This window comes from Branchiostoma lanceolatum, chromosome 4 (assembly GCF_035083965.1).
Source record: "Branchiostoma lanceolatum isolate klBraLanc5 chromosome 4, klBraLanc5.hap2, whole genome shotgun sequence".
Lineage (NCBI taxonomy): Eukaryota > Metazoa > Chordata > Leptocardii > Amphioxiformes > Branchiostomatidae > Branchiostoma > Branchiostoma lanceolatum.
The window spans coordinates 26420217-26439524 of NC_089725.1; the positions used below are offsets into that span (position 1 = coordinate 26420217).

The 19308-nt window shown below is 43.1% G+C and overlaps 2 protein-coding genes across 5 annotated transcripts in view; one reads left to right on the top strand and one right to left on the bottom strand.

Moving 5' to 3' along the window:
- Positions 1 to 4951, bottom strand: part of LOC136433718 (dihydrolipoyllysine-residue succinyltransferase component of 2-oxoglutarate dehydrogenase complex, mitochondrial-like) — a 51334-nt gene extending 46383 nt beyond the window's left edge. The window contains exons 1-4 of the mRNA XM_066426170.1: positions 4832 to 4951; positions 4512 to 4548; positions 2469 to 2523; positions 2061 to 2137 (exon numbers count right to left, since the gene is read on the bottom strand). Of these exons, the coding sequence (XP_066282267.1) occupies positions 2061 to 2137; positions 2469 to 2523; positions 4512 to 4548; positions 4832 to 4903 (241 nt within the window). The 5' untranslated portion in view covers positions 4904 to 4951. The remainder of the gene's footprint in view (positions 1 to 2060; positions 2138 to 2468; positions 2524 to 4511; positions 4549 to 4831) is intronic.
- A 163-nt stretch (positions 4952 to 5114) lies between these two features.
- On the top strand, positions 5115 to 18121 carry LOC136433717 (prospero homeobox protein 1-like). 4 transcript variants are annotated; one of them, XM_066426169.1, is made up of 4 exons: positions 5115 to 5245; positions 6378 to 8084; positions 12004 to 12309; positions 15249 to 18121. In XM_066426169.1, exons 2-4 carry the CDS (start codon positions 6453 to 6455, stop codon positions 15432 to 15434), a joined length of 2124 nt encoding a protein of 707 aa, XP_066282266.1. In that variant the 5' UTR covers positions 5115 to 5245; positions 6378 to 6452; the 3' UTR covers positions 15435 to 18121. The 4 variants fall into 4 exon arrangements, with proteins under 4 accessions (XP_066282266.1, XP_066282262.1, XP_066282265.1 ...); XM_066426165.1 differs by having other exon boundaries at positions 5116 to 5245; positions 12001 to 12309; XM_066426168.1 differs by having other exon boundaries at positions 5158 to 5338; positions 12001 to 12309.
- Positions 18122 to 19308: the final 1187 nt, after the last annotated feature.

Here is a 19308-nt window from a genome sequence, read left to right on the forward strand (position 1 = left end):
TGGGTCGCGACCCCCAAACTGGCAAGGTCTTACACAATGTTACTTAAGGACAGAGAAAGAGATGTCAGTAAGATGAGGAGGTGCCAGATTATATCTAAGACATGAATGGACTTAAGAACACATTTAGCTTCAAAGAAATGGCGCCGTGATCAAAATGAGAATGAATGGACACCAAGTTTGATGGGAGTAGAAAAAACATTAAGGAAGACAATATACTCAGATAAAATCCTGGCGACATAGTATTGATTAATATTCTACATAAAAAGTTCTTATTGACCACAGAGTTTTATTTGCCATTCACTAGGACGCTTTACACACGGCCAAAATATCAATTCAAGTAGAAAAGAAACTGGTGCTACATTCTAAATGTCAACATACTACTGACATACTGTGAGTACCTCACTCTACCTGGCATATCCAACTACTTCTGAGTTCTTATCATTAAACCATTAGGCAATGACATCAATGTACATTTTTGTCTACATCCCCATCTCTGATTCTGGACAATTTTTCACATGACGGAGAACAACAGAACTATTTTACTACAAATTCTGCCGGTTAGATGAGATTTCAGAGAGGCGACCATTGATCACTTTTCCCAAATGGCCATTTTTGCTGGTAACACATAAATTACAACACTTGGTTGCATTATACATCTGGGCTTGAGCCAGGCAGAAGGCAACAAGTAATTACATTTGGGTCCAGCTGAAGGTAATGTGGAGATTTACCGTGGCTCCATGCAGGCCTCGTGGCCTTATCAGTATTTTCAACTCTAGCTTGATCATAGAAATAATTGCCAAGTATTCATTGAGTGGAACGGAAGTCTGAACATGCCACCGTGCAACGATTAGACCCAAACTGTCTACTTGAAGCAGCTTTGCTATTAATTAGAGCAGGGAAAGATAATGCACTTACAGCATAAGCCTCAAGTCTACACCGGGCTTTTCCTGGGAGATGACTTTGTGACACAACTTTTATTTACTACTTCCTCCCTTGTAATCGCCACATGCTCACACATCTTTAAATACCATGCATGTCTTGCGAGGATAGTTGCTGATTAATTAGATTATGTCAAATTTATCACTTTCCAACTGTCATGCAAGACTTTATCGTTCGCCAGGGCCCCTTGGATATCTAGCTAACATGTCTGGGAGAGGTGACTCCTCATCTATTTGACTCGGATGTTAACGCCTCAATTTATCCCTTAAATACTATGCATGGCTTCCATCATGATGCTGATCAGCGTGGCAATTAACCGAACTGTTGCATTAGCCTGTCGCTAATATGAATCAAATTAGCTAATTCCAAGTAACACTTGAATAAGGTGACCTCTCCACTTGGCTGCCTGCGGAAAAATACCCCAAAGCACATGTTACTTAGGGATATCCACCGCACATATCCATTGATTAAAAGCGCATTTTTCATCAGTTGCCACAGTTGGTATGTAGGTTATGTCATCTAATGAGTAAAGAATGGCAACTTAAAAGGACAGGTAGATGAAAAAAAGAGTCAATTAGCATGATGACAAAGGACCCATTGCAGCGCAGTGATATAGTACAATACTAAATGATGCTGATTAATTGTCTTACCAGCTTTATATTAATAGAAACAGGATGAGAAGGAGGGGGAAAACATTGGCAAGATCGATGTTGCTGAACATACAACAAGACAGAAGCTCAAGATGACATGCACATTTCACTATATATTGTATGCTGTGCAATTTGATAGACAGAAAAAGTATTTACATATGAATCAATGGCCAACTTTTGAGGAAAAACTATTGCATTTGGCTTGCAAGGAGGTGTTTGTCAGAGCTGCTTGGCAGTGCAGGGTCCAGAGGCATAGGTTCAGTGCCTGTTCAGTGTACACTACAAGCTTTGCAAAACAATTTGAAAATTGAAAAAAAAATCCAACCTGCTAGAGTGGCCAAGAATGTGCTTCTTTTAACCTTGATAAAGCAACTACTTCTTGAGTATCAAATAGGATTAGACTACAAATGATTTATTTCACTTTTATCCTTACATTAGGCTCCAGGATATCATGTGTTGACAATGACTTACATGCAGTAACTGTTGTCCAGATACCCCTGGTAGACCACCCTTTTCTTGTACAGGTCTGGATAGTTTGATGACTTGCCCTTAAAGAAATAAACAGCATCTTAAGTGAATCCTTCTCCACCAATGCGAGACAAATATATAAAAACAGGTGAGCATTAGAATCTAGATGGAGTGTAATAACACAACAATAAGAAGAAAAATACCATTCTCTTGTAGCCTTTTATCTACTAGTACCAGTGAAAGGGTTTTGATGAGTCTAATTCTCCCCACCCATATCAATGAATACCGGAGGTAAAAATAGCATAACACTTCTGTCTCACAAGGTCGAAACACTTGATAAATTGAAAGGAACATTGAATTCATCTTATAAATAGTAGTGTTTTCATTTAGATCATGGGTGGAGGCTCTTACCATTTTGATTGACAGGCTGAGGGTGCTCTAAAGATGTTCAGTGCTGCTACTGTACCTGCATCAGAGAAATATTATCATTGAGGATTCATATGCATGTGTCAATCTTTACATTTTTTGCCATCCTGCATCACTAAATGAGATTCCTCATGAATCAGTGTGATTCCTGCGGTATGACTGTTGTTGGCATGTTTGGATGCAGGTGTCCTCAGCAATATCTGCTTAATAATTAAAATATACATATCTGCTGCTGGTGTGACTGGATGATTTACTGATCCCACAGTTTATCCAATTTGCACATGCATACGTATACCAGGCAATTTCTCTGTTTGAAACCATTGCAATCAAGAAAAAGATTTCCCAAACATTCATTACTGCATAAAATCAGACAACACTGCTATCCATAACCTTAATGCAAAAAATTCATTCAAATTTGATTTCTTTTCCATGCAATAAACAAAAATATTTGCAAGTGAGCAAAACAAGATAAAATAAATTTGTTTTAGTGTAAGAATGTCTGCAATGTCTAGCCAATATAATATGATTTCAGGGTAGTCTTATGGTATATTCCCTCTTATATTTACCATGACAGTATATGTATATATATATATGATTTTGCATCATGTTTCACATTTACAAATGACTAGTACCTGGTGAGTGAAATATCAAAACAATAAGATGGAGATTTTTATATGCTGATTTTTAAAAAATCCAAGTACATAATATTGAGGAATGTCTGACCCTGAAACAGCCAACACAATGCTAGTGGTTATGATGAAAATTCAAAGGGAAAAAATAATAAAGCTTAGTTTGTAGCTAACAAAAATATTAGAAACACATCTCGAATTCAAAGGCAAAAAAAACTTAATTAATATGTTGTAGATGTGGGATTTAATGATGGCTGCAAATTCCTTTTCTGTGGTTGAGAAACCTCCTGCAAACAATGACCCCCCAACAAAACAAACAAGCAAAAAACACTTAAGTTTAGATTGTGAAAGACAGTGAACCTTGCTAGACGAAGTGTCTTAACAACCTCTTTCACAACATCCTTCACTGTTTTATTTCTTTCTTATAATGTTAGTATCTTATTACTAGTAGCCTTATACCTATTGTTGCTGTGCCTTAAATTAACCTGGAAAAATTCACATCCTGTCATTTTGGTCAACCAACATATTTGAAATTCTATCTATTGTCTACTAACTATCAAAGCAACTGTTCTCACAAGAAAACGTGAGACTTTGACATTGTGTGGTTCTTCCTGTCTTACTAAGAAGCAGCTACAGGCATTTCTTGGAAGAGACCACTACTGACGTTATGGCTTCTGCATGTTAAATATGTAAGGTTCAGGTTGTATTCACACTCAAATACTTGCTATTTTGGTACTAGGTATGTATAATTGTGTTTGTTCTGCCTACACATTTAGAATAATGAGATCATTGATCTTATGATAACAAAGGTATCTGGGCAAAGGGTACCATTGTGTGTGTGTATTTGTGTGTATGTGTATTTGTATTTGTATGTGTATTTGTGTGTATGTGCATGCATGTGCTCATGATCAAAGGATTTGACTGTCGACTTGGTTTATTGTAAGACCAGATTGTAGCTTCATTTTTTGTTCTACTCTTACGTAAGTGAGGTTGGGCAACTTGAAAAGTTGCTTGACTGCTTTGTCAGTTTGTGTGACTGGGTGTGTATGTGACACTGACAGCAAAACAAAGCCATTGTCATCATGTTTGGCAAGAAATATTGAGCATGATGCGAAATGCCTGTTATCTTATACTTCTAATTCAGTCTCATGGACATTACATGGCAAGATGTTGTTATCATATTTCTTGGGGTCGAGAGGCCAGTGCACAACATCGCGGTGTGTCTGGGATGATTGATTGTTATATGCAAGGAACCGGCTGAGTCAACACCCAACCCGCATCTGTCGCGTGACTCAATCTTTAAGGATACGTCATAACTTAGGGGTCATCACTCCATATTGGGTAAGCTGGTGGGGCACATGAGAACGGAACACTGTCATGGCCACAACAGGTGACTCACCAGGTGATGTTTGCTTTCCTCGAGTCGAAACCTGCACCTGTTGAACGAAAGGAAGATGGGTCAGAACAGCAGTAAGACATACGTCTATTCAACGTATTGAATTCATCTCCGGTGTGAATACGAAGCAGTTTTCAGACGAATTCTACTGAGAAACGATGATGAAAGAGCATCATTTTGGTATACCGGTAAATGACCTTGTCTCGGTACCCCAACTTTGATCTCTATAATAAGACAATAGACGTCATACCAGGGCACCAGCTCACTACAGATACAAAGTTAAAGATGTTCTTTATCTATTCCATCGTGTTATAGCTTCCTACCTTGATTCGTTGACTTGTAACTCGCCCAAAATTTCGAGTAACACATCTCGAGGTTCCCAACATGGCCGCCATCTTGGTTCGAACATAAGTGCCTACCTTTTTATGCAGGGGTATCTAGAGAATTGAAATATATTTTGTAACACTTAGATACAGAAGTAACTCTATAGTTTACTATCAAATATGTTGAAAAATATATGAATGTACACATTTTCTTGATAAATTTAAAACAAAGCTACAGTATTTGATTAATACGCACTTCTTATAAGTACGCACCCCCTCAAGTGTGGAAAATGCTTTAGTCCATTTCTTAGATCGAAAGCGAGGCTAGCCGTCGACATGCGCACTTCCTCGTTCACCTTTCCTTCAGACTTCACGGCTTCTTCACGGGGTCTTCTTCGCTCCTTCAAGACGGCTGTAAGTCGACACTTTTTGTCGTCTGCTAGAAATTTTAGGTAGCCCGGACGGCCGACTAGCGGGTGTGATCGCGGGTAAAATCGTGAGTGAAAGGTTCGGTGTCTTGTTCCGTGTTCTTGTAACATGTTTTCCTCCTCGGGTATGAGGTCGTGTCGATTTCCTTTGTCCTTTGTCCGATCGTGCCTGTGCGATCACTCCGTCCTTGTCTGTCTACTCGCTTCCCTGCGTGTTCTTGACTCTCACGGCTGCTAACAGCATTGTCATCGCCTGACAACCACTTCGTTTGCTACAGAAATCGTTCCTTTCTCAGTGACTCCTTCTTGGAGTTGTTGTGTCGCTGTTCTCGCGCGCCGTTGTTGTGTGATCGGGCGGGCCCCAAGTGCTCGCCCCGCCGCCAAGCTGAGATGTGTATCACACAATAACACTTAACCCAATGCGGATGTGGTCGTGCATGGGTAATTTTCTGTCGTAACATATGTTCAGGAGAAACTGTCTTAGATCTATTCCTCGCCTTGTGTCTTGTATGTGATCATGAAAGAAACGTTGACAAGGCCGTCGGGGTAGGTATTGCTGCGATGGCAAGTATTTTCCCTTTCATTTCGGGGCCGTCGTAAACGTAACATTTGGCCGATCATGTTTTGATCAGACGAGAACAAAGGACGGGGCACCACTTCATATTTCGCCGTTCGCTGATCATAGCTCCACGTCTTTTTATTAATATCGCGTGTACTGCATTACTATTTCAGTTATTTTTACCAGGCTTTCTTTACCAATTTTCTCTTTTGGAATTTTGTATAGGATTTCTAGAAGCCCTATTGCTAATCCATTCTTACGACCTTCATTTGACATCTACAGTCTTCAGAAGTGTCTTTGACGCCCGCTGGGGAGGATGTAATTTTCGCGGGCTCCCGTGCTTGATAATATCGATGACCTGTATGTATGACGCTAAAATTCTTGATCATTTCGGGTGTCTTAATCCTTCATCCAAGTGAGTCGGGATTTTTAATCAGGGCTTTAATAGAGCAGTGGGCTCTTCCCCTGCAGGGTACTAATCAGTCCTTTGTGTGTTGCAGTGTAGATGTTTGGCCTAGTCTAGGGTTTCATTGCATGCTTACTATTTTTCCATGTACAGCGGTAGAGGATTCAAGTAGCACAACAACAGACAACAGACCAAGACGGTACCAAGCAAGTCAGTCCGGCCAAATATATGTATCCATGTCTAACCCAGATGTCTGACATTGAAGAGTTGTCGCAGCCACAAAAAAGGCGCCGTGTGGACTCAGGGGTGAAGCGTAGTACATACGGACAGAACACAACCTTGGCACATGCGACAGCCGCAGCAGTAAACGGTGTGGCTCCGACAGGAAACGTCCTAAGGTCTCTTCTCAAGGGCAGCAGCCAGAACACAGAAAGCCTGAAGAAAGAGAACGGGGCCTCCATCATCTCCGAGCTCTTGAAGACAGCAATTCCAAACAAAGAAAATACCATGCCTGGCCACTCGGCCAGTCACTCCCAGAACTTGATGGAAATTGCACAAGAAGAAGCCATACAGATGTCTGCAGACAATACAGCAAACAATGGGTGCAATGGTAATGGCCTGACAGGTGGTGGCAATGATGTGGAGATGTTGCAGGCCAAGAGGGCACGAGTCGAGAACATCATCACCAACATGCGCCAGTCCCCACCCCGAAGTGAGATGCTGGGCGGAGGGCAGCTCGGCAGCAGCAGGCGCAAGCAACGACAGCCCCAGCAACAATTCATCAGCATGGGCGGGATCTTAGAACCCAACCGGCCACGCAAGGACCAAGAAAGGGAGCGCCTTAAGCAACAGCTTCACGAAATGCAACAGCAGATGGAGAGGCTGCAGAAAAAATACTTCGAGCTTTATGAGCAAGAAAGTAGCACAGGAGATGACAGCGACGTAGAGGTCATTCATGCTGCCCAGAAGGAAGGAGGGAAAGCAACTCAGCAGGAGGCAGAGGGCGGCGAGTCACCACAAGAGCTCGGGCCATCCCACTTCATCGAGAGAGCTCGCGCTCTGGTCAGGGAGCAGGAGATAGCAGCAAGACAAGCGCACCTGAACAGGGCCCAGGCCATGCTGGCAAGTATATCCAATAACAACCAGCGGTCAAACTTCGGGGAAGCGCTGAAAGACAAACTGACCAAAGCTGTTACAGACGTAGTCGACTCTGTGGTGCGGGAGTACTTCCCCTCTCAGCCCACCAGCCAAATCAGCGCCCTTCATCATCATCACACTCATTCATCTGGCATCAACGGCGGTCTTAATGGCCAGGGAGACATCTCCAGGCAAAGCGTGCACCCCGCGGCACAGGCTATCCACAACTTCAGTGACTTCCATTCTACCCACATCCCATACCACCCCATCAGCTCTGAGGCATTCGACCAGACGGAAGCGCTGCCGCTCGTGGTGTCCCGCAAGAAGGAGGGCCGCTTACGAGTCAAGCAAGGCAACCACCGTGTTTCGTCCAACGGCAACATACACAGCTCCAGCCTTGCCAACTGCTTGCCAACATCGGTCGCAATTCCCAACCCCAGCCTACAGCAAACCCTCCCCATAGTTTCGGCAGCTTTCTCCCTCCACCACCACGACGAGCAAGCCAAAGATTACTCCGCCCGCTCTCTGGAGTCCCAAGACGTCCCCACACCACTGACGGACCACCAGATACTGAGCAACGGGTCCCCGTCCATGGGAGACGTGCATCATGCGCCGGAGGGCCTGTCCCTGTCCCTACTGAAGGCGGAGTGTGGAGACCTCCAGGACCTGACAGACCTGAGTGCCTACGGATCTCCTAAGGGCAGTCCGCCTCATCCTGGATCTGTATCCTTTTGTTTGCTATGATATAAACAGTGTGCCTTGTAGCGTTGTTGTAGGTGCTACGTGGTGTGCCTTAGTGTTGTGTCCTGGCTAATAGACTGCCCTTTCAAGGCGCCAGTCCCATGAGAAGTGTGGGTATCAGGGTGCCTTAATCTCCCTATTTAATTCTAAACCCTTTTTTCTTTTTGCCAATTGCCAAATCTTCAGTCGGTTCCCCTGGGAAACATAATAAAGCAGATTAGAGCCCAAGGATCCTATGGGGCCGGGCTGGACATAGATTAGAACCCTACATCGTGACGCATGATTCTGGACCACCTGATATGTCTTATTCTTAGTATGTGGGCTTTGTGCTGGTAGCCCTGATAATATTTGCCCTCATTTGTTTTTTGCGCCATATGTAATTAGTGGGTAGGCGGTGACACAAATTTTTGAGAAACCAATTTACATGGTTAGCGTGATATATACAGTTTTGATATTGGGTTGTGTTGGAGTACTGATCAAATTATACGAGAGAAGGTAATGCCCCACACAGCTGTATTTTTTAGGCTTTAATATTGGTAATTGCGCCCACGGGAATTGGCTTGAGAGTCTGATCCTTGGGTTGTGTTTTTGTTTATAGCTGACAAGTGCACGAGGACTGCTAATCCTATCTAGCCAATTGTTGTATTTAACATAACGAGGTGTATTGAATGAATGTCATTCTTGTTTGTTTGTGAGAAGAGCGTCCCGCATCTTGACTGGAGGCAGCGTAGCCCTTGCATCTCCAGAGCTGCTGGGGTAGTGCTTAGTGCTGTAAAGTTCAGGGGGTGCAGCGTACCGTGTTCAGACGTGCTCCGCTGATCTTGTCAAGGTCGCGTGTCGGACAACGAGTGTCGCATTTAATCCAGGATGTTTCCACAAAGCCTGATTCACTTACGCCCAATTTGTAGCCGCAGCCATCAGAGTATTCTCTAAGACATCATTATTGATAGGTTTCCCAGGCCCCATTAGGGCTAAGTAATTGGCTATATGATATCCTGGCACTTGGGTCTCCTTCCTTATGCTTCATATTTTTTAATCGAATTTTGCCAAGAATATAGATTATCCCTGCGACTTCGTTTGGGAAGGTATATTGTACTCAGTATGCATGAAGGACTTTGTAGATACAAGGCCAAATTATGGGAGCATCTAGTCCGAAAGTTGGTCCGACCCTGCGCGATTTCATCCATCCATCTATTCATACGGGGAAAGAGATGAGTTAAGAAATAGATGAGTATGGGGGGAAATTAATTTATCTCCAAGTTCTTGCATACATGGGACAGGAGGCCATCAGTCACTGGGGATCAGTTTCTGGCAGCAGGCATTGAGAACACATCCACCCTGTAATCACTACACTCAGACTTGTGTCCTCTACGTATCCGCTCTGTTCCACCTGCTTTATGATTGCCACTAACATGTGAGCCGGCAGCCCTATCACCCGCTTATAAAAAACAGAACAAGCTTAAGTATCAAATGGATCTTGTACAATATCGGCGGCACCCGAATTAAATTGGCTCCCAAGTAGTAATTTCCTCAAGTTCCTGCCAGAGCAATAACAATGATCACCATTAGCCGCCAAATACCCAGGGATTTGTATACATTTCCATTTGTAATATGGTGGAGATTGTACGGCTGTACAGGAGATGGCCCATTCCTGGAAAATGTCACGCATGCTCTGTCAGCCAAATATAGCCCAAGGAAGGATTCTTGTTCTTATTCCTGGAAGGATCGGACGCATCGGCGGAGGTCAGCATTGCTGTCCGTTTAATGGCCCAAATTGAAACTGGGGGAAACAGGGTTGATCCTGGGACGTGCAGTATCCCCTCTCATTGAATTGTCAGGCCGGGCAGATAGCAGCCAGCTGCCTATTTCATTTCAAATTTCATGGCTGGTTGAGAAGGAAAATGGATGTGGTTGGATAACGTGTCCTCTGCTGTTCACCCACAGCCTTAGGCACAATTAATTTCAATTTATGTCTTATTTCCTCCGGTACAAGTTGCCAGGCAAAAGTGCAGCCCGGCTATGCAACCCCAATCTGATGCGTTATGGCTCTCCAAGGGAAGATCACAGATGGGTGATGCGCGTACGGAAGAGAGAGGTTACAGTGGCATATTAGTTATATAAAGGTACAGATAAAAGCCGTGATAGAGTTTCACCTTCTGTCACTTGCGAGTGCGTCCTCCATATACCACCGTTTGGTGGCGCGCTGGCGTGACACGTAAGTTATAAAGCCAAGTCTCACCCCTGGCCGGCAAAGAAATCCATTCAAATCTACTTAATATTCATAAAAATCCATTGCAGAAAATAATTTTTCTTGGTCATTGATTTTATTGTGCATAAAGTGTAATATCTGATGTGGGGGGAAGCATTTGTGAGACATTTGCAGATTTCCCAATACTCTGGTGGATTTCTCCAAGGGAAACTAATTCTTCAGATTAACATGTTTGAATGGAACCATCAAATGTGGCCAGATCCCCTTTTCTTTGTCCTGGGTGCGCAGGGCGTGGGTCCATACTTGGGGTGCCATGCCCGAGGGGGAGCGGCACTTGAATCTTAGCCTGGGCCGTATGAATGGCTTTTTTAGCTGACACTAGATACTTGCCAGTTGCTTGGGGCAAAGCCCTGTCCCTCTCTATTCCAAGGACAAATGTGTCTCCCTGCCAGATTTGCATGCATGACAATGTGGAGAATGTCCCCATTACTTCACTTTAATTAATAGCCATCTGGGATCACTGTCTTCGCAGCACATTTTGGTCCAAAACGGGTCACTTTCCTCCATCCTCCAGTGTCTGCTGGAACATCGTGAGGCGTGCTGTTTGACAAAGGGGAGGCTTGTTTTTAGATGGCTTTTTGTTAAGGCGGTGTCAAAAATACATACATACCTCATGTTACCCCAGCTGCATATAGGTCATTCATAAATGGGCGAAGTAAAAGGTTTCAAGTGACACTATAAACTCCAAATGCACTTTGAAAGCTCCACTCTTTAATGCACACTTGATGTGCACACCAAGGCACAAGGGTGTCCTCCCTAAGTCTAACACTGACGCAGGCAACCTTTTTGAAATGTCTCCAAACATCTTGAGACATGATAAAAGGTTTTACGGCAGGTTGATGATGCTGGTGGCAGATGGCTGCTTGTGTCTCCAGACATCCTCAGCTGTCACTGTTTTCAGGGATCTGTGGCCTCCCAACTGGGATAACCTTTGCGAAATGTCTCAACAATGTACTGCGTTATGTTCCTCTGGTGACTGCCAGGATGAGAATTGGCAGCTGGTGGTGATGCATATATGACAGAAATTAAGGGATCTTTTGTTCCCAAAACACTTCATATTTGCTACCATTAACCTAAGGGATTTTCCGTCTTGTGTAGATTGGATGGGGTATTTGTTTTGTTGGTCCTTCTACACACAAATTGGGATGAAGTGTTGAGACAAATTTGAGGCATTTGTTTTTCTAATGATATGTTACAAGCAGGGAAGAATGACAAATTTCTTTAATTTTGTTTGCTGGGATCTTGCCACCTGCCAGTTGCCTCATTTGGTTCCAAAGATAAAATCTCCGCCACACACGCACAGCAGATGCCATGTCGCAGAGGTCTCAATTTCCCTGCCGAAGACAGCATGGAAGATTCCTTGCATGGTTGAACAAGGGTAAAACAACATTCATGTCATGCTTACATGGTAATGTGGGATAGAAGACATGGGTCAAGTAACCAATATCTTTGATGTTTAAAGTAGGGTAGGGATCATCAAGTATAGAATATTCTTAGTTGGTAAAGATATCAAAATATCATGAGATTAGAATATGAGAAGAGTTATGTTGAAAGTGTTTGGGTTATGCTTAAAGCGTAGGCAATGAAAATAGGTTGTTTCTGGACGTTTCCTTGACCAAAGTCCCCCAGCAGGGTATCCAAAACAGCAGCTTGACTCCCACCCATCTGAAGAAGGCCAAGCTGATGTTCTTCTACGCCCGTTACCCATCCTCCTCCACCTTGAAGCAGCACTTCCCGGATGTCAAGTTCAACCGATGCATTACCTCCCAGCTCATCAAGTGGTTCTCCAACTTCCGGGAGTTCTACTACATCCAGATGGAGAAGTTCGCCCGTCAGGCCATGAGCGAGGGGATAGAGACAAAGGACCTGCACGTCACACGTGACTCCGAGCTGTTCCACGCACTCAACCTGCACTACAACAAGAGCAATGAGTTCAAGGTGAGCAGTTATCTCAAAACAATCACTTCTTAATACTAATACCACTTCTTGTAGTAAAAAAACAACATTTAAGTGTTACTTCTTGTGATGTGTTTTTGTGATATTGTTAGATATAGTAAACTTGAGGGAACAAAGACATTTGTGTTTTCGCTGCTGTAATTGATGAGTTTTTGTACCAAATCTGTGCCGGTGCCTTTAATTACTTCCTCCACCAACAGAATTGGAATGTTTATCAAGTGTCCTTTGTTGGATGATTTCTGATATTTTAGAGAACAAAGACATTTTCTTCTTCTCACCCAAAAGTCAGCTTCATTTCAGTTTAGGCCGGGGGGCCATCAAAGTGTTTACACGTATATCAGTAGCTTTTCTTTATTGTTCAGTTCCAACCAGCATTTACATAGAAGTGGCAGGTTTAAGTGAGTGTTAGTGCTGGTTGTGATGTCGGTACATGCACAGAAGGATGGAGTTCTAGCCGGAGTGCTAGAGCATTTCCTTTGTTCCTGGGCAGCAGCTGTTGTGTAAGCCTCCTTGTGCACCTGTCACTGGCTGGAAGAAAGCCTATTGTCCCCGCCAGGAACCAGCTCAGTTTACCGGGCAGGCTCCGCCACACTTCACTTGTTCACATTGACTAAACACAGTAGCACTGCTTGAGGGATGCAAGTTTTCGGGGGAAACAATGTCTGCGAGCAAGGCAATTCCTAGTTGCCCCCATTCTAGTGCTTTTCCTTTGTAGTGGGATCGAAGTGGTATTTTCTTCAGGAGGTGGCAGCAGCTGCTGGATGGGTGATAGCATCTGCCCATCATTCACCCTATCAGGCCTGTCTGGTGTCTTTACATCTGTCGCCCAAGGAGACACGGTCCCTCTGCTACACATGCATTAAGAAGGCAAATATGATGGATTATGTAAAAGACAGGGTGCAACGTGCATGGCCATTCAGCACATTAATGCCTCTTGACACAGATGGGTCACCCCGAGATGGTTTGAAAGCATCTTGAGACATTTGGGAGGTTCAACTCCCCAGAAATTGTGGATGTCCTGCTGTTTGATGGGTGGAAAGGTGCTTAGTTCGGATGTGTTAAGAAGCTTTTTGAAATATTGAGGAATGAGGCTTTTTTGCGTGGCAGCTTCCTTTTGATGTGCTAAAGTAATACGTATGAGTATGGATCTTGTGGTAGGAAGTTATGCCCCCAGCTGTCCAGATAAAGCATGGTGTATATGTGTGGATGAACTCAAACTTTCTCTTGTCTCTTCTTGCCGTACGAAATTGCCCCATCTTCACGTTAGACAGGTGATTTTTAACTGGTATCTCACCGCCCGGTGCCCCCGAGTTCGAAAGTGCATCATTACAGAGACGAGGCAGAGGCGTCATTATTTTGTGGTGCGTTGAGGCAGGGCATCTGCTAAGATCAATGGAAGGAAGACAAAGGATGTGCGCGCCGAAGAAACATCTTCCTGTGGTGGTGGGAAGGAGATCAGTTTAAGGGACGGGTGCAATCAATACAAGCTGTGGCTTCCGCACACAAAAATGCCTGCAGTGTTTCTTGTATACCCCTGAATCATTTCCAGCAAACTTTATGAATAAGTGATAAGAGGCTGTAATAACAAAGGGAAAGGTGGTGATTAGACAATGGCCGGCGCTCATTACTTTTCGCCCTGAGGTCTTAAGAACAACAATGGAGTCTGTGGACATTGTCTCCTCTACCCGGCCTGGAAATTACATTGTTAGGGTTAGTTCAAGGCTTGCAACCAAGTAGAAGGAGAAGTTTATTAGAGATGCTCACAATTGGATAGATTCTTTTTCTGACATTGTCTCTTCTACCTGGCCTGGAAATTACATTGTTAGGGTTAGTTCAAGGCTTGCAACCAAGTAGAAGGAGAAGTTTATTAGAGATGCACAAAAATTTGCTGGATGTATTTATTTCTGAAATCGTCTCCTGTACCTGGTCTGGAAATTACATTGTTAAGGTTAGTTCAAGGCTTGCAACCAAGTAGAAGGAGTTTATTTGTGATGTGCAAAATTTTGATGGATGAATCTTTTTCCGACATTGTCTCCTCTACCTGGCTTGGAAATTACATTGTTAGGGTTAGTTCAAACCTCTTGGTTGAAGGAAAAGTTTATTTGAGATGCATAGAATTTTGCTGGAAGGATCTATGTTTGAAATATTGATGAAAAGATTAGAGATGAGGAAATGTTGTTAAAAACCACATAGATACACAATTCTTACTGCTAGGCTGGGGACTCGGACAAGGAAGTGTCTTGAAGTTTAATGGGGGCAATATGAATATGTTGCTGATTTCTTTATCAGACATCAGATTTTGTGTATTGTCATTTTTCTTGTGCAAAGTATTTTCTTCTTCAGGTATACTCCTGCTACATTTTTTATCAAATTTTTACTAGCGTCTCCCTACAATCCTTCAGGGTACCTCCCCTATACAAATTGGAATATAAAGCCATTCCAGTTTTCCAGTTTTAACATGGGATTGTGTGTTGACATTTAGTATGTTGGCACAATTTGAACAAACATTAATTACACTTCAAAAAGTGAATGCATTCCAGGTACCTTTGTGCAATGTAACACAACTCCTACACCTCAGTTCTTTGACAAAGAAACAGTGTTTTAAGGATAGTATTTGTGAAAATACGGACCTGTATGTTTTGTGATATTTTCCTTGCGTTGATGAAGTACTTGTCACCGTGGCCATAACATCTCCTTTCGTCTCCTCAGTCAAATCAATGACTATGCTAAAAAAAGTGAGACATTATGTTCCTTCTAGAAAGGTAATGAAACAAACTAAGGTAGATATCAAGCATTTTGCACTCAACACAGACAACTTATCAAAGAAATGACAGCGAATCTAACTGAGCAGTATCACCACTGTTTTGATGTTACGTTAGGAAAAAGTATGCTGAAATTAACGTGTGCCCTCTTCTCCTCAGGTTCCGGATTCCTTCCTGGTGGTGGCAGAGCAGACTCTCTCCGAGTTCTTCAACGCCATCAAGGCCGGGAAGGACCTGGAGGCGTCGTGGAAGAAGAACATCTACAAGATCATCAGCAAGCTGGACAGCCCCCTCCCCGAGATCTTCCAGTCTCCCGACTGCATGAAGGAGCTCCTAGGAGAGTGAGATCTCATGACAAATTGTTGTTGTTGTGTTGCAAGCCAAGCTTTACGAGAAGTTCAAGGAAACTTCGAACCGAGTATGTAGGAAAGTGCTTAGGGACTACTCTGTCTAAGCCACAATTGTCGAGGACGTAGAGTAATAGGAAGGATATTTAAGTATACAGGAAATTTGTTGCATGACTTCTTTGGAAAGTCAGTACCCCAAGGGTATCATTAATTTCACATGCAATTGAAGAGTTCTAGTGACTGGGTAGATCTGTGTACCCAGAAGGATTGAGCGGCACAGGTTTGTGGTGCAGAGCTAAGTGTGCAAAATGTACTCCGGGATGTCAGCAGGACATGCATGCCTTTAACACAGAAGTTGAACCAGAGAATCACGATGGAATTTGACTAGATCAGCGTTAGTACTCATAGGACTTAAGATTTCTGTAGGTAAATGTGATTTGCTTATCACAAAAAGCAAGGTTGTTTTGTTAATGTGTAATATGGTAGTAGGCAAGGAGAAGTTGGCTAATTTAGGCAAGTTCCTGTGCCAGGAAGAATGTGGAAACCATGTATGCAAGTTGTCAACGCCCTCTAAAGAGTGGTCATTGTTGTAGTCAGAGAGGAGCAAAATAAGGTAATCTTTTAGATTTAGGAGTTTAGACCATACGCCATGTGGAGTTAGACAGACCCTGGGGCGGGGTAACCTTACAAAGTGGGACCTAAATTTTTTCCTTAGAGCTTCCAAAGTGTAGAACACTTTGTCAGGTAATAGTCTAGGTTTGGACCCCTCCTGTAGCCATGCAAGACAGTAGAAGTTAGGAATAGTGCCTAGTGCCTTAGGTTTTTACAAGCATTACCAAATAGCACAAAAAAATAGATGATGCAGATCTTGATGAACTACTTTCTTATACTAGCAGGATTTTGACACAAAAAAGAATATACCCTTGTGGGGGAGACCTTTGCTGGTGAGACGCGTGCCAGTATCAATGTGGAATTTAGAAACCAGCTGAGAACAAACAGTAGAGCTACTCGTACAAGTGACCTTAGTTGTACCGGGAGTCACTCGCCCGGCTGAGCTAGCCTTGCATGCCCTTCAGCCTCCCGCTTTCTCTGGACATGTACGTTATCTCCTGATCAATGCTTGTTAGGTTATGTCCATGTTCCCTCTCTGGTGGGAGATCTAGGCTCTGTTCCCAGGGGTCGTGCTTTTATGGTAGAGTCAAAAATGATAATCATTTCGTTGGTGACATTGCCTCTGCCCTTGCCAGCTGTGGTGGTTACACTTCGTGTGCTCTTCGCATTCGTCACACACAGACGTACGTAGGTGTGCTAATATTGACTCGAGAACCTGGTAATTTCTTAATATGTTTTATTTGCCGTATTTTATTTTGTGTTTGTTTCAGGGACTGAGTTTGCAATTGTTTCCTTTTCAATGCAATTTTATGTTGGAGTCATGAATTATTTAGTTTTGCCTGAGGTCATATTTTGACTTGTTTTTAAGTTGCTCCTAAATTAAGGCAAGAGAAAGTATTTTCATCTGGGATGAACGAGCTTATTACAGAGTATATCATCATTAATTTATTCATTCTGGTATGTAGAATATCATGCAATCCTAGGTAAACATTGTGCCAGCGTTGCTGAGCAACTGCTGAGTCGTTACCATGGTAACCAGACATTATCAGAATTATAATTATGTAATATCCTCGTCAGGAATCGCTGAGGTATACATTATCAGATCGAGGATACAGATTTTCTTGCCTGTGCATGTTGTGTAAATGCTGGTGTTTATCTGGTCTTTGTTTCCTTTATTGAAAGCACTACAGATTTTATTATTTAAAGAAGAATTATGTTTTGTGGATTTGTGCTTTATTGATGTTCACAGAAAAGGGTAATATATTGATTAAATCATGAATTTTAAGTAAGATTAAGTCAATCATATGCGATGTTGTTACACCATCCAGGGTTATATTATTTGTGTTGTTATAAAGGTCCAGAGTTTAATATATGCAAATATTTAAGGGCTGGCTTATTTTCCAGCCTTGTTATCTGACAGAGAAAAATTATGGCAGAGTCACTTGCCAACTGATTGCAACGTTTTTCTGACCTTGGTTCCCACTATTTATCATAGGAAGGTCATCCATGTACTCAAGGTGCATCCCTTCAGAAACCCATCTCTCACTCGACATTACACCAACTGTCCTTCAAGTGGGAGGACTAAATGGCTTTGGGTGCAACTTTGTGTAATGGCTAAGACCTGTTATTCCTCATGTACACACACAGTATTTCATGTATATTCTAGCTTTGTTTCTCACAATGGGTGAAGGGAGGATGTGATGTGGATTGTGTATGCAGCACCTAAGCGTGCTGGTAGGTCGTAGATGTGTAGAAATGGTAGGCTAGCTGAGACTTTATTGTGCAGGTAGGCGATGCCTGTGGAATGTAGGGTAGGTTGGACCTATGCTATGCGGAAAATTGTTGTAGAAAGATATACTGTAGCTCACAGTAAGTGAAGTGACCAGATTTTGGGGTGTCATGCAATGTGTCATCTTCATGTGTCATACAAGCCCGGTGGAATTCTTCCAAGATAGGTACATTCAGCAGGGCAAACATTTTCATGTTCTTGTAGACAGTAGAAACCTTAGAGTTCCCCTAGACTTTGTACTAGAAATTTTTAGCCACTTCAAATAAATTTGTAGACTCTCTTCATACCATACTGCATGTGGTCTCGTTCTTCTGCGTGAGCAGCAGATAAATCAAAGGGCTGTTGGAGACAAATTTATACCAAGGATTAATTTCCAAATTGAGGTACCATTACAGGAATATGAGCATCAGAAGGGCCCATACATCATGATTAACATGTCATCCATCCTAAGTCACACTTGGACCAGCCGTGCCCATTGATTAGCAAGGTCAACAGTGTCTGAGCGGGAAGTTGGGCCAATTTATGGAAATCAGGCAAAAATAGCGACGTGCCAATGAAATGACGCACACTTCAACTTTCCAAAAGTGGCAGTGGTTTGGGGAAAACTTGAAACAAATGCAGCATATGCAAAGTTAGATGAAAGTGCTTGATTTTCCCTTAACTTAACCGGTTCGTGGAGTAGGGTCCTTGCAAGGGAAATAAATCAGCTTCAGACAGATTTACAGTGGCTCCACTAAGGCAAGCTGATCCCCAGGAACGAAGTGTGTGGATGCTGGACCTGGTGACCACTGATGGACAATCTGCAGATTATTAATGGTCATCTTTAAGTGCTCAGCCGCCCAAGACAAAGTTCTAAGGCCACCTCTCACCCAGTCTGTGAAGGTGTCGTTTCTCCCATTGACACAGTGCCCAGCTGTGCTCCGCAGCGGGACTAGAACTACTTAGGGATAGATTGGCGCAATCTTGCCAGGCACACAACCAAACGTCCATTAATCCCCAAGGAAAGTACTCCTGATCCTGGGCTCACAGTCAAAGGCCCTTCTGATCGCCAGGTCGTGTCTCCGGGACGTGTTCGAAATTTCTTATAAAAGCGCAAGGGTCGGAGGAGGAACGTAAATACTTGTCCTCCGGTGGGATGTGTACATTACGCGGATAGCTGGATTTGGGTGCAGGAAGGGGGACTTAAACGCTGCTTAAGCCTCTCCATTTACATTGCTGGCCACAACTGAGCCGCAGTCCACAGACTTCTGCTCTGCCAATCAAACACTACACTCTACTGTTACTTACATGCAAGAACACGTGTATATGTTACATGCAAGGTATGTTACAAACAAGGTAATTGGCCCAAGACTAAGTAAGTGCATTACAGTAATGATGATTAAAACATCCAATTCGCCAGTTCTCACTATAATTTTTTCACTGAAACAGAAACAAGATCGAGCCAATTCCTTAGCGACATGTAATGATTACT